This window comes from Akanthomyces muscarius, chromosome 5 (assembly GCF_028009165.1).
Source record: "Akanthomyces muscarius strain Ve6 chromosome 5, whole genome shotgun sequence".
Classification (NCBI taxonomy): Eukaryota; Fungi; Ascomycota; class Sordariomycetes; order Hypocreales; family Cordycipitaceae; genus Akanthomyces; species Akanthomyces muscarius.
Genome location: NC_079245.1, coordinates 1,471,096 through 1,493,680, shown reverse-complemented (window position 1 = coordinate 1,493,680; position 22,585 = coordinate 1,471,096). Strand labels below are relative to the sequence as shown.

The 22,585-nt window shown below is 52.7% G+C and overlaps 8 protein-coding genes across 8 annotated transcripts; 5 read left to right on the top strand and 3 right to left on the bottom strand.

The window, feature by feature from the left end:
- Positions 1-518: 518 nt before the first annotated feature.
- Positions 519-2,681, top strand: LMH87_009784 (uncharacterized protein; the record flags this gene model as incomplete). The annotated part of the gene is made up of 2 exons (XM_056196840.1): positions 519-2,313; positions 2,374-2,681. The coding sequence occupies 2 exons, from the start codon at positions 519-521 to the stop codon at positions 2,679-2,681; spliced, it is 2,103 nt and encodes a 700-aa protein (XP_056053947.1).
- Positions 2,682-3,382: 701 nt separating this feature from the next.
- Positions 3,383-4,956, bottom strand: LMH87_009783 (uncharacterized protein; the record flags this gene model as incomplete). Its single annotated transcript, XM_056196839.1, has 4 exons — positions 3,383-3,431; positions 3,502-4,595; positions 4,658-4,812; positions 4,896-4,956. The coding sequence occupies 4 exons, from the start codon at positions 4,954-4,956 to the stop codon at positions 3,383-3,385; spliced, it is 1,359 nt and encodes a 452-aa protein (XP_056053946.1).
- A 557-nt stretch (positions 4,957-5,513) lies between these two features.
- On the bottom strand, positions 5,514-6,833 carry LMH87_009782 (uncharacterized protein; the record flags this gene model as incomplete). The annotated part of the gene is made up of 5 exons (XM_056196837.1): positions 5,514-6,071; positions 6,134-6,379; positions 6,574-6,650; positions 6,701-6,722; positions 6,795-6,833. 5 exons carry the CDS (start codon positions 6,831-6,833, stop codon positions 5,514-5,516), a joined length of 942 nt encoding a protein of 313 aa, XP_056053945.1.
- A 114-nt stretch (positions 6,834-6,947) lies between these two features.
- LMH87_009781 (uncharacterized protein) lies at positions 6,948-7,280 on the top strand (the record flags this gene model as incomplete). The annotated part of the gene is made up of 2 exons (XM_056196836.1): positions 6,948-6,974; positions 7,029-7,280. 2 exons carry the CDS (start codon positions 6,948-6,950, stop codon positions 7,278-7,280), a joined length of 279 nt encoding a protein of 92 aa, XP_056053944.1.
- Positions 7,281-7,548: 268 nt separating this feature from the next.
- Positions 7,549-10,959, top strand: LMH87_009780 (uncharacterized protein; the record flags this gene model as incomplete). The annotated part of the gene is made up of 9 exons (XM_056196835.1): positions 7,549-7,635; positions 7,731-7,948; positions 8,001-8,919; positions 9,190-9,408; positions 9,459-9,735; positions 9,857-9,878; positions 9,941-10,100; positions 10,159-10,455; positions 10,507-10,959. 9 exons carry the CDS (start codon positions 7,549-7,551, stop codon positions 10,957-10,959), a joined length of 2,652 nt encoding a protein of 883 aa, XP_056053943.1.
- A 697-nt stretch (positions 10,960-11,656) lies between these two features.
- LMH87_009779 (uncharacterized protein) lies at positions 11,657-13,791 on the top strand (the record flags this gene model as incomplete). Its single annotated transcript, XM_056196834.1, has 2 exons — positions 11,657-13,547; positions 13,649-13,791. 2 exons carry the CDS (start codon positions 11,657-11,659, stop codon positions 13,789-13,791), a joined length of 2,034 nt encoding a protein of 677 aa, XP_056053942.1.
- A 1,597-nt stretch (positions 13,792-15,388) lies between these two features.
- On the bottom strand, positions 15,389-16,312 carry LMH87_009778 (uncharacterized protein; the record flags this gene model as incomplete). Its single annotated transcript, XM_056196833.1, has 2 exons — positions 15,389-15,673; positions 15,722-16,312. 2 exons carry the CDS (start codon positions 16,310-16,312, stop codon positions 15,389-15,391), a joined length of 876 nt encoding a protein of 291 aa, XP_056053941.1.
- A 5,080-nt stretch (positions 16,313-21,392) lies between these two features.
- LMH87_009777 (uncharacterized protein) lies at positions 21,393-21,786 on the top strand (the record flags this gene model as incomplete). Its single annotated transcript, XM_056196832.1, has 3 exons — positions 21,393-21,498; positions 21,570-21,603; positions 21,690-21,786. 3 exons carry the CDS (start codon positions 21,393-21,395, stop codon positions 21,784-21,786), a joined length of 237 nt encoding a protein of 78 aa, XP_056053940.1.
- Between the last annotated feature and the right edge of the window lie 799 nt (positions 21,787-22,585).

Below are 22,585 nucleotides of genomic sequence, written 5' to 3'. Positions count from 1 at the left end.
ACGGCTACCGCTCTTTCCGCGCCCGCAAAACCAGCATCGCCCCGTCCTCGGCCCTGCCACTCGACAGCCTCAGCCTGCAGCGCGCGCCTCCCAAGGTAGCTAGCAGCCGTCCTCTTCGATCTACTGTTAGCTGGCTGTACTCCTTCATCCAGTTTGTGGCGCCTGGTTTCCTACATGCAATGTAAGGCGTGACACGGGTTCTCGACCCATTATATTACAACACCGCCAGCTACTCCTTGAAGCTCCCAGCACGCTGACGTTCCCAAGTTCTCGTCGCGCAGCGCTGAGCCTTCCCACATTCGCCAGGCGTTTTCAGGCGTATTCATTACATCAGGCATGCTTTGTTGCGCGGCCACAAACAAATCATATCTATCGTGTATGCCACCTTTGCGCTCTGAAAATGTGCGTACTGATCTGACCTGGCCACCGTTAGACCTCCGCCACTAAAGCCAAATCGAATTGGCCACGAATAAACTTACACGATCTCATCCGTATCCATTTGATCCAAAGTCGGACAGATGGCCACTATTGCCCTACCCAGACCTATTCCTCCTCACCGCCCTTCTTCCACAATCGATGCCGGCGCCGATACGATCACCCCGCCACCTTCGCTTGACTCGTCTGTGACGGCTGCCTCGTCACAGCATGCCGCTCTACCCAACAAACATATCCCAGCATGCCCTACGGGACCTGCTAAGTATACCGACCTAGATACACCTCCACCTTCGCCAGGAGGCGCGCCTGAATTTCGCCAAGCATCACTTTTATACCCGCCCGATAACTATGCCAAGACCGTGGCTGGACCTCTTACCATCTATGAAGTTGTTGCATCACAGGTTGCCGAAGCCCTGGATTACGCAGCTAATCAGCCGCTTCCTTCACCGTCTGCCGTCTTTCCATGGCTGCACGGCTTACATCCTCTCAATCACATGCAGCAAACATTCTTCACAGGTCGTCGAGGATCAATTCTTAAGCCGCCATCAGGTTTCAGAGCAGTTACTCTCGTCAAAGCTGATGGCGATCTCACCAACAGTCGTCTCAAGGGTGCCATTGGCCCCGAAGAGTTTATGAAGAACAGCCCGTCGGCCGAGTTCATAGACCCAGACCCTGCAGATGGCTTCTCTGTGCGAAATTTTCAAATCCAGACCTCGAAGATGGCTCTTGTTTCCGACATCATTGTTTACGGCGAAGACGTGCCCCAAACTAGGCGAATGGCTTGGGATATTGCTGCTGCGCAGAAGAGGTGGCAAGAGCAGAATGGCATCCACGCAGACGGCATTCAAGATTACAATTGCTTTGTGTGTACCTGCCCATTTTCCGACTTTGAGCGGCACCACGGCGATCTCGTAGCTGTCGATGCCGCGGGCTGCCTAACTGGCCAAGTCTTGGACTTGGTTCACCAGGAAAGAAGAGAAATGTGGGATATGACAATCGCCTCCGAGATATCTCACAATGTTTACATGGGCCCAACCCCGGAGCCAGGAAGCTACGAAGAGCAGCGCTTTGACGTCTTGATCGAATGCAGCGACCTCGGTAGGATGAACCCGGAGTTGCTGAAGCAGGTTGCCAAGTGCTGCTCTGAAAAAGTGTCCGAGGTCTTTCACGAGTTTCCTTCCTCAGGGAGCATACTCCCTCCCACATATTCTCAGACAGAAGCTGACGGTATTTTAAACACTTGCAAATGGCTGTACCATATTTCGCATGGCACACTCCCAGACTCCGAAAATATGGAAGACAAAGATGGAGACGCAACGATGCGTTCTGACGAAGACGGGGATCGAGGCAACCCACGAGCTCGCAAAATCTTGATCCACTGCGCCGATGGCTATACCGAATCCAGTATGCTAGGTATAGCATATTTCAGTTATAGCTCTGGGCTGCCAGTACCAGATGCATGGCTGAATCTTCACACGACAAAAAAGCGAAATTTTTTCGCATACCCTACTGATGTTGCCCTTCTGAAAGCCATTTCCCCTCGCCTCCTTCGCGAGTCTCCGGAGTGCAGGGAGAGAGATACTAGCGACCTCATGGCTCTGGTTAAGAATGAACCTGACTGGTTTTGCGGCCTAGATGGCTCATTGCCTAGCCGTATCCTCGATTACATATATCTTGGCAACCTTGGTCACGCCAACAATCCATCCCTCCTACGAGAAATGGGTATCGGACAGATCCTGTCGGTCGGCGAGACTGCTTCTTGGCGTGAAGGAGATTTAGAGGCCTGGGGAGAGCAGAATGTTTGTGTTGTCCAAGGAGTGCAAGACAACGGTATTGATCCCTTGACAAACGAATTTCAGCGGTGTCTTGAATTCATTGGTAAGAAATGCAAAATAATCTTATTTTTTATCATACTGGCTAACTGATTGCGTGTTGCAGATCGGGGGAAGCAGCTCGGAACAGCAACTTTGGTACATTGCCGCGTCGGCGTTTCGCGAAGCGCGACCATATGCATTGCCGAGGTGATGCGCGTCCTTGGACTCTCATTTCCACGAGCATACTGTTTTGTCAGAGCTCGACGATTAAACGTTATTATACAACCTCATCTGCGATTCGCATATGAGCTGTTACAGTGGGAGCAAGCTCTATTGCAGCCCGAAGATGCTGAAGGGACATTCCGACGGGAACTTGAGTGGGCAGAAATAACGCGAGAAATCGCGCTGATGAATAAGCCATATTCTCGATGAAGAGGAAAAGAGAAGAAAACAGCTCGAGTCTTTTGACAGTTCTCTGTGGTCGATATTATGCACAAAAACATATCTGTGGGCATGAGCGTTCGACATGGTTCATCGGGAACGTTCTGACGCCCTCTACACAGTAATGATTGATGGTGATTTTTTTAAGGACTATTATGGGAGTAATGTGTTTATCGACTTCTTGTTATGATGCAATGACTGCCAAACTTGCGCAATAGCAATGTCAGGGTGTTTTCGTGCTCGCTTGGATGCTTTCTATGACTTTGGCAGGTATCGCCAATGCAGCATTAATATACGATATTCTAGGCTCCTGTATGTAACATCGAAGTTTGTTCCTAACGGCATGCACTTAGGTGACAACTGATTGGTTTAAATGAAATGACGAGCTTGGCTCAGCACCTAGGCCCAGCCATCACGTAGATATTGAGTTTAGTAGGCTTGGTTGAATAGTCCTGTAGAATCATGAAAGAATGCATATGAGCATGGGCAAGGCAAGTACAAATAACTCCTTTATAACATCCCAAGAAGCAACAGAAACATGAACAGAACAGCTCAGCTAATTGGAAGCCAGAAGCTGTTTATGTGAGAGACCTGTTGCCGCACACGGCAGCGACAGCGGGAAAGAGGGCCAGCACAAGTACGTCCTTTTCGGGGAGGCGGTGTATTCTATCTCTACTAAAACCGCCCCTGCCTCAAGTACCGTACGATGAACCGTCAATTTTATCGTCTCCTTCGAGAACACTGTAGACGAACTTCGTTAGTCCAGGACCTGGGGAATTACACGTAGCTGTCATGTCTTTAAGCAACTCACGAAAACTGTTTCACGAGATATCCCTCGCCACCATTTTCCATGTCAATATTATAGACGTAAAATCCGCCGTCGCTAGTCACTACCATGACTTGAGGGCTACTACTGCTCATGGCTACGACGCTGCGCAGAGGACCCGCAGGTGAGCCGCCACTGTAGCGCGAAGTATTCAGCGAAGCGTTGGATTTGGGGATCTTGATAAATGCAAAGTCCCTAATGGGCTCCCACATTTCGGTGACCGATTGGGGGAGGTAGGAGCCCACTACGCCTGCGACACCTCGCCCCATGATTTGAGAGGACCGACGGAGCATATTGCCGAAAGAGCCACTCTGCCTTCGGTTGGTGACTTTGCCAGGGTTATTAGCAAGATCTGCCGCCTCGCTTCTCGGTGACTCGGCGGCACTGTCGCCGGGGGAGCCTCCGTCATCCGACTGTCTGCCACGCGACCAGCGATCTTGTCTTGGAGAGCCAGGAGGCTCAATCGGCGCGCCACCTGGAGTACCGTTGCCCGGAGGCACTCCCAAGCGGAAAATGTGAACGGTGTCGGAAGTCGAGGAGATACAGAGAAGCGTAGAGCTCAGGTTAAATGACATGCTGTATATGGTCGATGGGTAAGTCCCGCGACGGAACTGATAAAGTTTCTGGCCACGGGGTATAGAAAATACACGAATAATGGTGCCAGTCTCGCTGGCCGTCGCGAGCAGTGTCCCATCATTGTTCAGGCATATACTGCACAACGGCGAGCGGTGCGCTTCGATCACATTGACAGCTTTCAGAGTGAGGGTATCGAACACAAGAACGTCCCCTGCGGTCGGGGCTACATATGTTGATTGAGGTGGCGCATGAGCAGGCCGTCTTGTATCGGTATCCTCTCGTGGTTTCGGAAGCGGGTATGCGATGAAGCAGTTTTCGGACGAGGGCGACAAGGCGCAGATGGCCGATGGATTGGGAGATGTTGGTATAGTGTAGATGAGACTCATGTTGCTAATATCATAGAGATATATCTCTTCTTCGAGTACGACGGCGAGGCGCTTGCGGTTGAGGCGCACTGCCAGAACTGCAGAAGGGAATGTGAGCTCGCATATTACCGAAGCTCTCTATGTGTAAAAAAAGCAACAGTCAGCGGTGGAGGTAGCAAATGCGGCTGGCTGAGACGAACCTTTGTGTTTTGTATGACGAGGTGGCGCGGAGATAGAATCAAGGCAACGAGAGACGTGGAGAATAACATCTCAATAATCGCAATGTTGCCATCGTCGCTGCTAAAGATGCGAGAGAATGGATCGGTGTGGTAAATTCGGAAGCCTTTCGAGGTGCCTGCAAGCGGTCAGTCAGAGGGCAACCTTCCGGGGAAAAGGCCCTTCGTAGCGCAGTGGCCAGAGCATATCAAGGCTACACACCAACAGCAAGGCAGCTGTGGTCCTGATTGAAGGTGATAAAGTTGAGCGCCGGGCTCGCCATGACGGACGGCCCTCGGCGGAGACAGCTTTGCGCCGGGCCAGGCGTTGGATAACTGTGGTTGCCACGACGGCTGCGTGTGCTTCGGCGGTGCTGTTCGAGGCTTTGAGATGCTGCGAAAATGGCGGCGAGGGCGCGCGGAAGCCTGAAGACAGTTAAAGTAACGGACGGACCGTCAGGCAGTCAAATGACGGGCAGTTGCGCACGTGGAGGGTTGGTTGCGAGGCTAGGAAGCTCAAGCTGCTGATAGGTACTTGGGAGCTTCGAGGTGGCCTAGCGGGTGTGATGTGGGGTTTGACTTGCAGGTGAGGGGAACGTCGTGACCCAGCCCAGTGGCACAGGCAGCAAGAGTGTGGCGGCAAACAGCACAACATCATGTATTTTCTTATTTTTCATCCGAGAAAGCGGCGAGCCCAACGACGCCCCCAGCTTCTAATCTACTTGATGAATAGTCTGTTCAAAGACAAGCGGCAGTGCATTGTATTATTGCGCATCGACCAAGACACAAGGTAGAGCCGTGCATACAGCCAGAGAGCCAGGCTGCCCAGCATTTCATCTTGTTAGCCAGAACCAGCCTTGAACGCCTTGCCGAAAACGACCAGCTGGACTTGGTCATAGATGGCCAGCACGCCGGCGCCCGCAACAGCACGCAGAATGTTGGCTCCACAGCCGTTGAATAGAGACCTGACGCCGTTCTGCGCGATAATCTGTCGCGCTGCGTCGATCGTGTTCTTGTACTTGATCGCCTCGCCAGACGTCATCATCATGCGACGGCGGATCGTGTCGAGCGGGTATGCCATGGTGCTCGACAAGGTCGTCATGCACCATGCCAGCGCAAACGATGCCACAAAGCTGTCCTGCAGCGGCCCGACGAGCACCACTGGCTTGAGCGAGTCGTACAAGCCAAAGTAGAAGCCGCGATACACCATGATACCCCAGAGAGAGGGCATGAAGCCGCGGTACAGTCCCATGACTCCGTCTGATGCTAGTGTCTTGCGATAGACGTCCACCATGCCGCTAAACTGGCGCTGGCCGCCCGCGTTCTTGGCATCGTTGGCAAGCCGGGTTCGTGCGTAGTCGAGTGAGTATACAAAGAGGGAGCCCGTAGCACCGGCCGCCTGTCCAAATTGCCATTAGCCGTGATGCTGTCTGCTATATTTCTCATCATATATGTACTTACCGCGCCGGACCCGATGTTGCCAAGCATCCAGAGGCCGAAGCCGTCCCTCATCTTGTCAAAACCAAACATTTGCTTGTACTTGTCTTTGAAAGCAAAGTTGAATGCCTGCGTCGGAAAGTAGCGAAGCACATTGGCCGTGTTGCCGCGCCAGAGCGCCATGTTTCCTTCCTCAGTCATGGTGCGACGGAAGCAGTCAATGATGCCATTGTACCTGCGATCCAGGCGACCAGATTTAATCATCTCGTCCTACCGCAAATGAGTATACGTACGAAATAGACTGTCACTATTCGCCTCGCCGCGTGAAGTCGCTGCCTTCACAAAGAGTGCGCATTCCTCTGATGGGAGTGAATAATGAGTCAGCAAAGACAGCGACTAGAAACAGTGACTCGCGAATAGAGCGGCCTTTTTTCTAATGAAGTTTAGCGATTCGGGTAGCAAACCTGATTCTGGACAAGGAGTTTGACTCGTTCAATTGGAGCAGCTGCTGTCTTGGAAACAGCAGCGCAAACACCACCCACTACATCAGGTTAGTGGCTGCACTTTGGAATTGGGATGGAGTCGACATACTCAAAAAGTCGACTGCAAAGGACTTTGAACCTCAGAAAGAAAAATGGCCCGTTAACATCATCTTCCGCAACTTGCAATATGGCTTACTACTTACCGACTTGCCGGTAGTGTTTTTGTTGTCGTCGAAAGACATGGTGAGAAATGATGGAGTGGAGATAGGTCGAAAGCAAATCGTATAGTGTGTTTTTCCTGATAGACGAACTACAAAGTACTGCGAGAGAGAACAATATCAGGGATATACGGCCATATGGCACCCTTTATATTTACACCATTTGTTCGTTCATAACACCGCTGAGAGCTTAGCGCCAGGCTGACGCGAGATATCAAGTATACCGGCTTCACCCGACCCGCAATCAAGACATTAAACCCAGTCTGGAAACAAGTCAAGCATCAAAATACCGCTCCGAAGAGCCATCCATTGAATGCTTTGAATTCAGGTCTCATGACTGTCAAGCCCCCGGAGGTTTACCCGGGCGGCTCCGGGTTTAAAGTGGAACGCCCCGAGAGCCCAGCCTTCTTTTGCAGCTCAATTATACTGTCAGGCGAGCGTTTTGGGGAGACAGCAAGAGCAGTGAAATAGTTGAATTCGAATATTGAATCCGCATTATCTTGTTCAAGCCATTGCATTACGAAGAGTATTTTGGTCAGTGTGTCGACGGAGGTAGTTCGATCATTTTATCTTACCTAATCAGTCTAGGCACCACGGCCCGCCCGCGAAAAAAAAGCCCTGATCAAAAGTAAGAAAGCCTCATTTTGGCTAGTGGCTATTTGCACGAGACTTTCCGAACCATTCTGCGTCATATTACTGCAGCGCTCTGCTGCTTGATTTTCGGAAACACGGACTGAATATGGAGTCAGAGGCGTCGTCGGTACCGGCGCCGTCCGCTTCTGTCCGGGTGCAAAGATCCCAGGCGCTTGACGACCTAATAATGGGTGTAAGTATTCCCCGAGCTTGCTCTGTGGCTTTCAGCCCCGGATCTGAGATGTAACAACACGTAACTTGACCTTGACTAATTTAGGAAATCATTAGACAAACAGCAGCAGCATTGTTTCCAAGCGCAGTGTCGAGAGGCTTTACTATCCAGATGAGCCTCACTATTTCCGCTACTTTGTAAAGAAGTTCCAGCGACGAGCTCCGCTGATCAATCGTGGATACTGGCTACGACTTAGAGCCATTGACGTTATTGTCCACCAATTCCTTTCCCGGTCTGCTGGTCAAAGAGTAATCATAAACCTCGGATGTGGAAGGTACGCAAACGCGCTCTCTCGGATGACTGGCCGATACTAATAACGCACGCAGCGATGTCCTACCATGGCAAAGTCATGTCCGATATGGAGACGAATGCCGGGATGCCTTGTTCATTGACATTGACTACCCAGATCTCATGCATAAGAAGCGAGCGCTGGTCTTGGAGACTCCTCAGCTGAAGGAGCTACTTGGGCCATCTTTTGAGGTCTCCAAATCTGACAAAGACCTTGTTCTGCTGAAAAGTGAAAAATACTGCCAAATCGGATGTGATCTTCGTGAATTGGAAGCACTCCGACAGGTGCTAGATACTCTCGTCGACTTGTCAAACTGCCCTGTACTTTTCGTCGCCGAAGTCTCCGTCACTTACATGGATACGGAATCTGCAGATAATTTACTGAAATGGGCTAGTTCTGTCGGAAAGGCCGAATTTTGCCTTTTAGAGCAGCTTTTACCCTATGGGCGCAGTCACCCGTTTGCCCAGACAATGCTCAAACATTTCGACAAACTCAAGACGCCACCTCGGTCTGTTGGGCATTACCCAACCGTTGGTGACCAGTGCGAGAGGTTCAAGAGCCGCGGATGGTCTAGTGTGCGCATATGGGATTTGTGGGATGCTTGGTGCTGCGGCGAATTTGTGAATGCCCAACAAAGAGCTTCCCTAGACGACGTCGAGCCATTTGACGAGTGGGAAGAGTTTATTCTATTTGCTCGCCACTACTTTGTTCTTCATGCTTCAGCAGCTGAGAACCTAGAGACAATACATGACGCGACCAGCACACAAACTAGCAAATCGTCCTCTAGCAAAGAGTTGGAGATACAGTTCACCACGATTCCTGGCAGCAGCAAACGCCGATTCGGAGCACCAGCAACACTACAAAATGCAGAAGGAAGGAGTTTTGGATTGAACGTGATGGGATTGGGTCCCAATGCTCGCGATGGTAGCTATGATGTCTATTCTCTTGATGGCGGGGTAGCATGTTCTCCAGTACTACCATTGACAGGCCCATCACCGCGCATGTGCTTCACAATTACAGAATTAGGGTCATACGGCATCCTACTTGTGGGGGGTCGCAGTTCTCCAGCCAGTGCATTCTCCGATTGTTGGCTTCTCAGAAATGGCCATGACTGGGGCTGGCAGACGACATGGAAGCTTCCATCTCCTCTTTATCGACATTCTGCTTTAAGACTGAATGGAACATCATTGGTTCTTGTGGCCGGAGGCAAAACCGGTCCCTCGCAGATATCTGAGGACTATTTCGTGTTCAACCCCGAAAAAGGCTGGCTCCAATGCAAAACTGTTGGAGACGTACCGAAGCCATCATTCGGCTCCATTGTATGCAACAACCCTGTGGGCTCCTCCACCGGCAAGTTTTCAGGGCTTTTTTGTGGCGGAATCGAAAAGACTGGTCTGGTTGTTGAAGAGAAATACGAGTGGACACTAGACATGGCTTCTCAACAGGCGAGTAGTCTTCATCATCTGGTATTGAAACCCAGCTGACCAGCGAATAGCCCACCATTACTTTTACATCAGCGAGAAAGGACTTCGTTCCGGAACTATCTATATTCGGAGCAAATGTTGTCGACCTCAATGGAAATACGCTTGTCTGCGGAGGCATGGGTGCAGATCGAAGAGTCGATGGGCAAGCAATGTATTGCTTGACCTCGTCAGAATCCAATGTCGAGGTCGCCATAATCAAGCAGTGCCTAGGTGATGCGGCTATCAAACCGTTTATGATCGGCTCTTCGACCTTGTATCATGACGGTTTCATTATCATCGCCGGAGGCGGTGCGACCTGCTTTTCAATGGGCACATTCTGGGAAACGAACGTCTACCAGGCTCCGGCGCCTACACTTCTCAAGAGCAACCAAGAGACGACAGCCAAAGGATTAAAACCCACCGAGTTGAGGTTCATTTCCTCACACCGCGTCGTAAGCAGCACATCTGCCCAGAAAGATGGTAGTGAACTTGGCAGACCTGATGCGAAAGCTAGAATAACGACCATCCCGCGCATTAGCTTAATCTCTACGTCTGAGTTCGAAAGTATTCTCCGTCGTGGCCAGCCGGTGGTGATCGAGAATCTTCAGCTGGGAGAGTGTATCGAGAAGTGGACCGCGGCATACATTATTGATCGAGTAGGAAGTGACAAAAAGGTACGCCATCATTATTCGTGCTTCTGCTGATTTTGTTCGCCCCTGACCCAGGAAGTAGGTGGTTGTACATGAATGCCAGATTGAAACTGGCAAGATGGATTTCAATGCGAAGAACTTTCAATACGTTACAGAAAATTTCGGTAACATCATGGCCAGAGCGAAGAACGGTGATCGATTGTACTTGCGCTCACTGTCAAACGACAAGCCGACCGAACAACCAGCCAAGCTAGAGGAGGACTTTCCTGGCCTGGCAATGGATTTTGTACTGCCAGAGCAACTCAGGTATGTCAAGGAGCAGCTTTTCAGCTCAGTATTACGTGTTTCCGGCAAGGTCAACATGTGGCTACATTACGACGTAAGTTTCAAGGTACGGCTTGGCTTCGCCCCCAGTCTAATCACGGAATAGGTCATGGCGAATGTTTACGCGCAAGTTGTGGGATCGAAAAGAATGATTCTATTTCCACCTAGCGACGTACCGCAACTGGCATTCGCGCCTGGGGCTTCCAGCTCCAGTGTAGATGTCTTTTCATCGCTCGAAACGCCCAAGTTAGCTCGAACACGCCCCCACGAAGCCATCGTGAGGCCCGGAGATGTGCTATTCTTGCCACCTCTTTGGCTGCATACGGCAACACCTACAACGGACATGAGCGTTGCAGTAAACATCTTTTTTCGGGATCTAGACAGCGGATACGCCGCGGGACGGGATGTGTATGGCAACAGGGATCTAGCCGCCTATGAAAAAGGCAGGCAAGACGTGGCCAAGATTGCAAAGCAATTTCAACAACTTCCGGAAGAAACACGCAAGTTTTATCTGGCACGTCTGGCGGATGAACTGCTGCAGTCCGGAGAAGGCAATTAATTGAATGAAGTTTACGGAACACAGCGCCCACTGAATGCACGACCAGCAATAGCAGCCGTGAAATTCCTAATTGGCACCGCCTTAATTCGCAAAAAGTCCCGAGGCATCAAATATACATTGTCTATGTAAAAGAGCCGTGCCATCTTGCACCTCTTCTTTTTCTCAACCAGCAAATTGAGCGTGTGCGCTGAGCATGAGGTTCAATTGGGCGAAAATGGAGCTATCGGGCCAGGCTCGTAAGGCCCACAGCCTGGGGTCATGAGCTTTGCTTGCCCTTGCCAATGGTCTCCGCAACGAGAACGCACGCCCCAGTGGCAGTTGCCAGTCCAAGTGTAGCACGCAGCTAGCTTTACACCACCAGCACTTCTAGTATCCCGGCGGGGTTGACTTTATTTGGTCTGTCTCCCTCTGCATCTTTTCCGCCTCAATTTTATCTCGCCAGGGCCGCGTAACTATTTTTGAGCTTGCCGCCAATACCGAGGGCGTAGATTACCATCTATTGCGAATCTGGAAACCAATCTGGCGATCTGACGTCAGCCCTGGAACACGTCCCAGGGCTAGATCGCAGCGCACGCGAATAGTTGTTTGCCCCGGAACAAGGGGTCTCAAAACAGGGCAAACCATCATCAATTGCGATTTACTTTACTCTCAATCGAGGCATTTGCAATAATCCGAGCCCGAGCCGAAATCAGCCAGCATGCCGGCAGGTGGACGATTACTTCGTCGCATGCTGCTCCCTGGAGCCGTCGTGACGACAGGAGCTGTCCTGGTCTACAGCTATCGGCCGCGAAACATTCCTGGCCATTCATCAGCCGCGGTACCGGCGCCGACATATGCCCCCGATGGCTCCTTTACGATGCCACGATTCCCGCACGTCAAGTCCCGCCAAGAGCAGCTTGACGCTCTGCGCCTGAGCGGCAGCGGCTCTGCCAACGAAGAATATGATATGCTTGTGATTGGCGGCGGCGCTACTGGTGCCGGTGTTGCTCTCGATGCCGTTACTCGCGGTCTCCGTGTTGCTGTCGTGGAACGTGATGACTTCAGTAGCGGAACCAGTAGCAAGAGCACAAAGCTGGTCCATGGTGGTGTTCGGTACCTTGAAAAGGCCGTATGGAACCTCGACTACAACCAGTACAAGCTTGTCCGCGAGGCCCTCACGGAGAGAAAATACTTTTTGCAAACGGCGCCTCACCTTTCCATGTGGCTTCCGATTATGCTGCCGCTGGATAAATGGTGGAAGGCACCCTACTACTGGGCCGGAACCAAGTTTTACGATATTCTGGCTGGAAGCGAAGGTATCGAGAGCTCCTACTTTCTTACACGCAGCAAGGCTCTCGAGGCCTTTCCGATGCTCAAGCAGACGGACTTGGTTGGCGCTCTCGTCTACTACGACGGAGCCCACAATGACTCCCGTATGAATGTATCCATCGCCATGACAGCTGCTCTCTATGGTGCCACTGTCGCAAACCATACCGAAGTCACCGGACTCTTGAAGGACGACAATGGCCACCTCTGTGGTGCTAAGCTCCGTGACAATATTGCCGTTCGCGATGGCAAACCTGCTGAGGACTTCATGGTACGCGCGAAGTGCATTGTTAATTGCACAGGCCCGTTTACAGATGCTATTCGCAAGATGGACGACGAAAACTGCAAGGAAATCGTTGCGCCATCCTCGGGCGTTCATGTCATCTTGCCTGGCTACTACAGTCCCGGTAAAATGGGTCTGTTGGACCCATCTACCTCAGATGGCCGTGTGATCTTCTTCCTCCCTTGGCAAGGCAATACCATTGCTGGCACGACAGACTCGCCTTGTGCAATTACCCCCAACCCTGTCCCGGATGAGGAATCTATCAAATGGATCCTAGACGAAATTCGAGGCTATTTATCTCCCGAAATCCGCGTCCGCCGCGGCGACGTTTTGGCCGCCTGGTCGGGTATACGACCTCTCGTCAAGGACCCCAAAGCCAAGAACACCGAATCGCTTGTGCGCAACCACCTCACAGATGTTTCTCATTCTGGACTTTTGACCTGCGCTGGCGGAAAATGGACCACATATCGTCAGATGGCCGAAGACTGTGTCGATGTTGCTGTCGAGGAATTCGGTCTCAAGACCCAGGCAGTTGAGAATGCCCCGCGAGTTAGTGGAACCAATCATGTAGATGATGGCGCCATCCTGGACGGCAAGTGTCAAACGCACAACGTGAGATTGATTGGAGCACACGGCTTCAGCAAGACACTCTTTATTCCCCTGATTCAGTACTTTGGCGTCGAAACCGAGGTTGCCAAGCATCTTACTGAGAGCTACGGAGATCGTGCATGGTCAGTCGCTGCTCTTTGCAAGCAAACGAATCAGCGTTTTCCTGCTCGCGGCGAGCGCATCTCACAGCTTTACCCCTTTGTGGACGGTGAGGTGCGATATGCTTGCCGGCACGAATATGCACAGACGCCCGTCGATATTCTGGCACGACGCACGCGCTTGGCCTTTCTCAGCGCACAAGCAGCCCTGGAGGCTCTTCCCAAGGTCATCGATATCATGGCAGAGGAGCTAAAGTGGGATCGTCGCAGGCAAGAAAAGGAATGGGAGGACAGTACGTTATCGACAGCACCCCGCCCTTGACTGACCCCTACCCTCACCCCTGCTGCGGCAGTTATTTATCGGCTAGTAACTAACCCGTTATCTCTTTAATAGCCGTCGACTTTCTCAAGTACATGGGTCTACCCCAGCCAATGTTGTCGGCCACCCGCAAGCAGGTTGAGCAAGGCAAGCTCGACTTTGCGAACTCGCTTGAGTGGAACATGTACTCGCGACACGACAAGCCCCAAGAAGACTAGACTATTTCTAAAGATACCTGTGCTATGCAGAGGACGAGGCCGCGGCTTGTTGCCAGCTTTCATTCCGACTACGAAGAGGGGTGGCATCATGCCCGCTCCAGACTGTGGTCATTCCGGTACAGCGCACTCCTTGCCGGGGCAGCAGGGCCAGCAAGAAGTTTTGCGACGCATGACAGGCCTGAGGTGTGCTCCCGCCTATGCCTACCGAGTCATACACCAGGGCCCGTGTTTTAATCTGGACGTTTGCGAATGCCGACCGACTTTCCCTTTGTATTGCGGGGCCCAGTGACGAATGGCAAGCTATTGGCTTTCCCCAAACAGTCATGGGACCTTTACTTTGGTTACGACGACGATTAGTAGGAAGATGCCGAAGGCGCGGGCGGCGCAACGCCTCACACTCACCACCCCACATTGGCGCAACTGACTGGTCTTGTGCCCTTGTGCCCGTCTTACGCAAGGCTCCATTTATGGCAAGATACCTTTTGCCACTTGGCTATGTGAGAAAGGGAACGCATACATCTTGGCCGGCAGCCACGTGTGCGTCTGCATCTGTGTGATATTTTACGTATTGGTTATTTTTATTTCTTGTAATCTGTGTCGTGTTTTGTCTGGTGTTTCCTGTAGTCTATGGGTCCGTTGCCGGCGTTCTCTGGAAGGCAGGAGATGACAAACGTTCGTGTAATTCAAAATGGATAGTGACGAACACTTTGCATCAGTACTTTTTTGTTGAAATGGTAACCTTGCTCACTGCCACTGCCACTGCCACTACCTGCTGTCTACTTGTTTGCCCGCCATGTTCGCCACAACCTACCTGTAACCAGGCATCCATTTACCTTTAAGCGAGAGCTGCCTAGTCGACTCGGCTACCTGGCGGACGGTGCGCGTCTACAACATCACGTCACAGTGCTCCAAGTTACGAGGACGCCAAAGGCGGAAAGTGAGCAAAGTTATTTTGAAAAATAAATAAAGGTAATCGTGGTCTGGTGCGTACACACAGAGCCAAAGTCTCATTTGGAAGAAGTGCTTTGCGCCATAAAAATATGCTGGCGACTTCTGCGGCAGAATGCAACAAGGCAAACGCCAAAAGCGAGAACAAGTAATGTACAGGAAGAAAGCACCCAAACTCCAACCATATGCCATGATCTCTAAAGTGTGTAACAATGTCGCTCGCTGTTCAAGCAGCTCGAAAAAGAAAGAAAAAGTGAAAAGGCGCAAGCCATGTCAAAAAGAACAGAGAGTCGGCGCCCAATGTAAGAATGAACGCTCTTGAACCATAGAAATAAAAAAGGTTCCGCCGGGATAAACTCCAATGAAATACCAATAAATCAAATCGCCTTCATGATTGCAGATTCGTGTCGTAAAGGATTAGATAAGAGGGGTCGAAAAATGCAGTCGCTTTCTATCTCCGCCACCATTCGGCTTCCCAGCCATAAGAGTCGTGATTGGCGGGAATGCCGCCTGTGTAGGACCGTGATCGTGCCCAGTGAACGCCATAATCATCGAAATGTTGTACACGCTGAGGGTCGCTCTTGAACCGAAAGTAAACAAGCTCACGGTTTTCGACAGCGACGTTGGGCGCGGTCATGGCCACACACCTTCATAAGGTTGTACTGGTACCGCTGCCGCGACGGCTACCAAATCCGCTTGAGGAGGAAGAGGTAGCGTTGGGCCGCCGACTGGAAGCCTTGCGAGTAAACCCCAACTTTTCGCCTACCCTTTTCCAGCCCTTGTTGTGGGCAGCAACGGCACGTTGCAGGCCGCCGGGAGACGAATTGAACGACCAGTCCGAGGTGGTAGGCGGAGTTGTAGGAGGGGTCATGGGCTCGTTGGTGGATGGCGAGTTGCCCTCGCTGTCGTCGGTGAGGCCGTCAAACTCGAGGCTCTGGCTAGTCCGACTCCTGCTCGTGGTATGAGATCGGGGAGAGCGAACCTGCTCCTCGCCCTCAAGGTGAAGGGGGGCAACGGATTCGAGAAAGGGGACGAGGAGCGAGTCGTTCATGAGCTCGTAAATGATGCGACCGGCCTCGTCGAGAACAGAAGGATGAGGAGGGATGGGGTTGTAATGGGTCATTAGTAGGCGATCGCGGACGCGCGAAGGAATATTGACCTCGCGAGGAGCGCAGGGGACAATGTACACCTGCATAAGCTTTTGCCAAAGAGCAGAGAGACGGACGTTGGCGTCGGTGGCCGACTCTGCCTCGGAAGCGAATTCTTGGTAAAAGTTGGCGTAGCGCTGGGCATCAAGGGTGAATTCAAGAGTTTCCATGCAGTGGTTCTGAGAGAGGTAGGCCATGAAGGCAGTGAGGGTATAGGGAGGAGGAGAGACGTCGAGAAGAATCTCGGTCAGCGTGGGAGGCTGGTGAGCAGCCATGATGTATCTGGGGGAGCCCGGACGTGATGCGAAAACCTCGCTGGCAGGGCGCGAGTAAGTGTCGATTGCGTAGAAGTCTTCAAAGGCAGACGACGGTCGCGGGGACAGTTCAGTAGGACTGGGGATCAAGTCTATCAAAAGGCTAACCATGTCTACTTTTGTTCCCGGGGAGGGATTGTGTTTTCAGGGCAGCGGACCAGCGATTGCAGCAAGACAGCTTGGGCGCAACAGAGGCCGCGATGAGGGCGTGAAATGGGACGGCCGAGTCGTTTTGTGTATTGCAAAGGCAAGCGGAGAGATAAACCACGCTTGGTTTGCGTGCACGCGAGGCGCGAGAGACGAGGGCGTACGGGTGCACAGCGCGGTGCGACCAAGACGTCTCGACCAGAATACCGGTAATGGAAGTTGGAGAGGAGACGCGAGAGAGTGATGATGTCGCTTGCCGAGGTCGGACAGCAGGATCGAACGCGTGCGACGAAAAGAATGTGTAGCACGGAAGAGAAGGACACTGTGTATCCGTACCGACGAGGCTGGACCGTGGTTTAATAATGGCGAGAGGAATAGAGTCGCTGGAATGGCGAGTCGAGGATGGTGGTGTGTGGACGCCAGCAGAGACAGGATTGGAAGCGACGCTGGAAGCGGGGAGGCGACGGTATTAGAATGGTGGTGCTTGTGGAAGAGTGGTAGTGTTCTAGCGTGCAGCCCGTAGGTAAGGTGGTTTTGGTGGCTTGCAGGGGGGCGATGCTGGTATGGCGCTAGGCGGTCGTCTGCCACTTGGAAAGTCAAAAAACGGGAAACAGGTTGGAAGGGTTGTGGGAGCGGCCGAGTTTTGTACCAGGTAATGGAGGGGAGGGTAGACGAACAATGCCAGTGCACCCTACTCCGTAAAATAGTTGCAGAAGTATTGAGTTGAAGAAAAGACGATGGACGACGGAGCGGGGGGAGGGGGCGTCTGCCGAAGCAATCGCACATACACCCATCAAGGTTTTGGAAGCTTGGGCGAAGGAAGGGCGAGCACTGACTGGTACTGGCGTGACTGGAACCAGTAAAAGCAGCAGCGAAGATGGCGTACCAGTAGAAGACAGAGGAGGGGGCGGCGGCAGGGTGTGATCGGAGCTTTTTTTTTTTCTCTCTGCTGTCTGCTGGGCTGGGTTGTTGACTTGAGTGAGCGAGTCCGGGGAGAGCGACAGGCAGAAGAGAAGCCAGGACCCTCTCTTGGCCCACGAGCCCCTCTTCCCTCTCTGGCCCAGTGGCTCCTCTGTGCCCTGGCCCTGCACCCTGGTAGGCTTGGTTGGCCATTGGCCGTCATCCCTCACCCTGACCCTTTTGCCTTGCCTCAAGCCCGCCCCCTCCCTGGTCGCTGGGTGCTGGGGTGCTGCTGGAGCTGGCACTGGATCCCAGAAGAACAAGCCTGTCTGTGTGGATGGCGCTAGAAGCGGGCCAGCGCAGAAGCTAAAAGGCTTCTGTGAAAGGGAGCGAGGGAGCAGCACACACGGGTGGCCGGTGGCGGCTTGTGTGCGCGAGGCAGACGAGGATTGTGCACAAAATGAATGGCAATGCCAATTCTTCCAAAAGGACAACGACGATACCGACGGATTACGACTCTTTTTATCCCTCCATTGTTGATCTCCCTCAGTCTTGAATTTCTCATAGTCTACCAGTAGAATACTTGCCCATCCGTCATCGTCCACTTCTCGGCCCTGCCCTGGTCACCCTCGGTCGGCGTTGGCGGACAGGGCTACCCAGCCCGCCCGCACTTGAGTCGCGCGTGCCGGTACTGCACGGAGTACAGACTACCAGCCGACAGCTTCGAAGGTCGTTCTCAGCGCTGCCCACGTTGTTTCTAGAACAACAGCCCTGGCCACCTTTGACCAGTCCGCGTCCAGGCTGAACCGCTCGACACGACATGGATGGCGGATGGGGGATGACCCTGCCTGCGGCTCGGATGGGGGATGGCGCTCATCATTGTGCCATTCTTCGCGACGAGGGCACCGCACCAGAGCAGCAAGCAAGCAATCGTCTACCCAAGGATTGCATCGTACTTATTTTTGACTTGCTGTTACCAGGCATGCAAGCAGGGTCGGGCCACACCACCCACACAGCTCCATCGCATACAGGTATTGCCGTGGTATTCCATCTCGACCTGCAGCCATGTCGGGATCCATGGAATGATGCACACACACATCGAATGGCGAGAGGCCTGTGGCACCCCAGAGACGGCAGTCGTACGCGCCGCCATGTGCTTGGCGGTACTTGTCAGGTACCTATAGCTATGCGGTTTCTTCCCGCCACGGCCAGGTATCTCCGAAAGTCCCTCCACCCCATCCCAGGTTCGGTCTGGGTACGGCAGCCCTGCGAGCCAAGGGAAGGGCTTGCCAACAATACCTTACCACAGTGGCGTCGATGCCCTCCCACTTGTACTGGAGCACGCTGCACGTTTCAGTACTTGAAAACCAAGTTGGCTCTGGTGAACATCGCTAGCAGTATCCGTACCTTTGCATCTTGCGATATTACCGCCAAGTGCGTCTTGCCCCCAAGCCACAGGACCAAAATCATGGCACCTGATCGCAACAAGCTTCCGCCTCCCGACCCGGCACCTGCATCCGCCCCGTCCGACTCTGCTCAAGGGCAGGTCACGGCGCGACAGGCTCCAACATTGGATCTCTGCGGCTGCCCCACGTAACTGCTTTTTCTTCTTCTTCTTTGTTCCACCAGTAAATGACAGGAGGCATGTCCGTACCTGTGGTTGCCTTCTCTCACGATCCTCATTGTCCGTTCCGACCCTTTGAAACTGAATCGATGGATGTGGAACAGGGCGGGCTGTGCAAAGGCCCCATATTTCTGACGCAAGTGTTGGGCCCTGGCACGCCTGGTTGGCGATACGCCCAACAGAGCAAGAAAACCAGCAGGCGAGCAGGCGATTAAGGTTTTGGACAGCCAATCAGCCATTCACGAGCAAGATGCCTCGCAAAGGGTCCTTAAACAAAATAGCCAGATGTGGCTCGAATAGCGCGCGTGTGTCCTCGAGATGCGGCGCTGCGAACATCCCACGTCGCAGAGAATCGGGCATTGAGCGGCGAGAGTCATCTGGGCAGCATCAACGGCCCAGCCATCCAACCAAAACCGGCGCCGCCAACGCCAGTCCGACCCAGGCCCTCCTGGGATCCATAAGCCAGCCCGTTCTAGGCCAGAAAAGCGGATCCAGGTGGACCAGCTTGAGGGTGGATCGACCTCTGAGCCAGAAGCAGAACAACGACCTGACGCTAGAAGGACGCTAGAAGTTGCGAGCCCACGGAGCCCAAGCCCAGTGCTCCATTTGGTGCAGTTCGTTCATTCGGGTTGGGTGGACACTGCGGTTTTTGCTGCTGGCCTTTTTCCCTTTCCAGGTTTCGCAGCGTGGCAAATGACAGAAGGCCATGTCTGTGCCGTGCAGACTCTGATCAATGATACTGTACTTGACGCAGCTCCATACTGCTATTACCAGGCGGCAGGGGGAAAAAACCACAGACCCAATTTACAAGCCCCTCTCAACGTGCGACTACCGCACCCTGAGTCCATGACCGCTCAACGTGCCACGGAGCAGATGGTGGATGGCAATGGTCAGGCTTTGGCCTTGAACCCGTCTTTTGCTCCGTGCAGTGGGGGAAAAGGCCATGGAACAATTTTTTGTCGTGATGTTTGCAGCACTGTAGTCGGTGACCGGCTTTCCAGGACCCTCATGACGACGTCCTGCCCACTGCGCATTGCACTGTAGCCACTTTACAGTGGACAAAGACAATGCGGCTGGAAAATAAGAAATACGCTATCCGTACATCGAGATGTTGTCCGTAACCAGGGCATCCAATTGAATACTAATTATTACTTTATTCAATTCTTGTCACCGCTACTAACAGTAGAGTTAAGTGACTGGTAATCAGACAAGGCCCGCATAGTAATAGGTAGGTAGCCACGACGGGCTGGGCATAAACAGGAAACTCCCGAGCCCGCTCGGCTCTTGGCATTTCAACACAATGGACGAACGCCCCGATTCAGTGCAGATCACCCACCGTTGCTTGACTAAACTGGCCGTGTCTTTCTCTTCTCCTTCTTTTTCGCTAGGTACCAATTGACAAACCAACTGGCGTGTCGCTTGTCACTCTCGCCATGTTTGCCGTAGCTCGAGACGGCGTGCAAGCCGCGCCCTGTACTGTTGGCAGCGGTCAAGAAGCGTTGCACACCCGCCCTCCGCCGCCGCGCCCCCGGTCGACGCCACCAACAACACCCAACGCCGCCGCAGGGCGACGGACGACTCGCGCGTTTGAGCCTCGTTCTCGAGCCCAATCCAGTCCAGACCTCGTTCTCGCCGGTCATCCAGCCCAACCGGGGGCTCTCCTCTCAATAGCGATCCAAAACTATCATCAAAACATCAGCACGAGGCTCATGACGAAGACCAGACACGCCAGGAGTGTCCCAAGCCTCTACGGCGTGCCCGATTGCTTGTGCTTCCCTGCGCTGCGTCATCAAACGGCCCGCGTTTACTCGTGTACACGCGTAAGTAGCTGACGACGTTTTTTACGGCCTTGTCCACGGGAAAAAATGGAGGCCATGCCGTCAATTCCTCTGGGGCGGGCGTCATTCCCGGGCACACCCATTCACCTTCGGATCGTAGAGAGTGTGGTCCATTCCATTGTGGCCTGTTCACTCTTGTCCTTTGTTCCAACACAGCCCCGGTTTACAACAAGGAGTTTTATGTCTGCAGGCTCGAACCGTGCCCGCTGCCGAGAAACATGCAGTGGTTCGAGAAAGCTTAAACGGCCTGCGCCATTGTGCGTTGCAGTGCGTAAACGGTGTTTTTATGTGTGGCTTGTCCAAGTCCCGCCAGGACGTCGTACGACTGTCGGCCATGCCGTACGGCGGACATCGCCCCTCATCAGCACCCTGGCGACGGCCGCTGCCGAAATGAAATGTTCGCTTACACGTAATTGTTTTCGATCAGACGAGATGGCCAATTGCCTTCTGTCGCCGATACTCCTTGGAAAGCTATTTCAAAGTCTGGCAAGCTCTGGCTGCTGGCACCGATACAATACGCATGATGCTGCAGTGATGCTTAATAAATCTTGCGGCTCCGTCTGCATCCCCATGTAGCTACCTGGCCAACTGACCTCCAGCTTGGTAGCGAGAGACGGCGAACTAACATGCATTCCGGTGCGGTTTGCTTTACGGCGCCCGGCTGCGGATTGTCTGATACGACATGACGCCCGGCGAACTGCAGACGACGCGTACACTGCAATGCACACGTGGCCATTCGCCAGTTTGTTTGCTGCCTCAAACTGAACCGGCAATTCCCACGCGAAAATGTACATCATTATTAACGCGTACGATATCCGTGCTTGACTTACTGATAAATCCATGTCCATCGAAGCGCCAGGTTTTTCAAGTCAATCTATAAATTACACTACCATGTAAATTACACTAGCAAATGGCCATTAGCTCACAATGTGCCTTCCTCCTGGGTAATGATGTGCAGTGCAGCTAAAAGCGCCTCTAGCGATCTTGCAGCCGTTGTAAGATTTGCCCCGAAACCCGTCATCACACTCATCGAACTAAAGAGATTCTCATCATCTCTTGCTTCCATATTTGGTTAATGTCCACTTGCGCTCTTTATATTTCAACTGCGGACTTGGTAAATAACCACATCTTGCTGAGTATTCAGTTGGCAGTATTCATACCTACTAGACGTCAGATATTTGACATGGCTCGTCGCGGTATTAGCGGTGCACCGCGTCATTTCAGTCATTGAATCTCATCTGCTTAATGATTAATGACTGGTGCCTAAATTACTAGTTCAAAGCAAACGCGCCCGAGCTTGTCTTCTCCTCGATCTCGGCTCCGAATTCCATACCACTACGGTCACTAGACGAAAGCGGAAGAAAAGTCAGGGTCCTCGGTCACCTAAAGCAGAGAACACTATTCGTACACCTGTACGACTCCTGGTGCAATGATGTCCGTTGGCAGGCGCCGCTCACCCTGTGAGAAATGGCCATGGAAAGCCACCGTCTAGCCTTTGGTGCTTCTTCCAAGGTACTGGTATACCTCGAGGTACAATGCTAAAATAGTTTCAACACTAAATTACTAGTTTTCTGTGTAATAAATAGTAGTGCCGAGTTCCGCTTCGCTGCGCCTCCGCCGCGACTGCAACACTCCAAGATTATCCTCCTCCAGCGTCACATCGGACGGCTTCCCCTGCCCTACTTTCACCACTCACCTCTTGCTTTTTGGTGAGAAATTCTTGGGCCGCAAAGCGGTCCACTCAGACTGATGGGCCGGATTGGATAGGGGCAGGCCATGGCAACGCAACTCGTTCGACCTCGTTCCCACCCATGCTGCTACCATCCGCTATATTCGTCTTCCCCTCGCCCCCCAGGAGCAATGATGCACAAATCC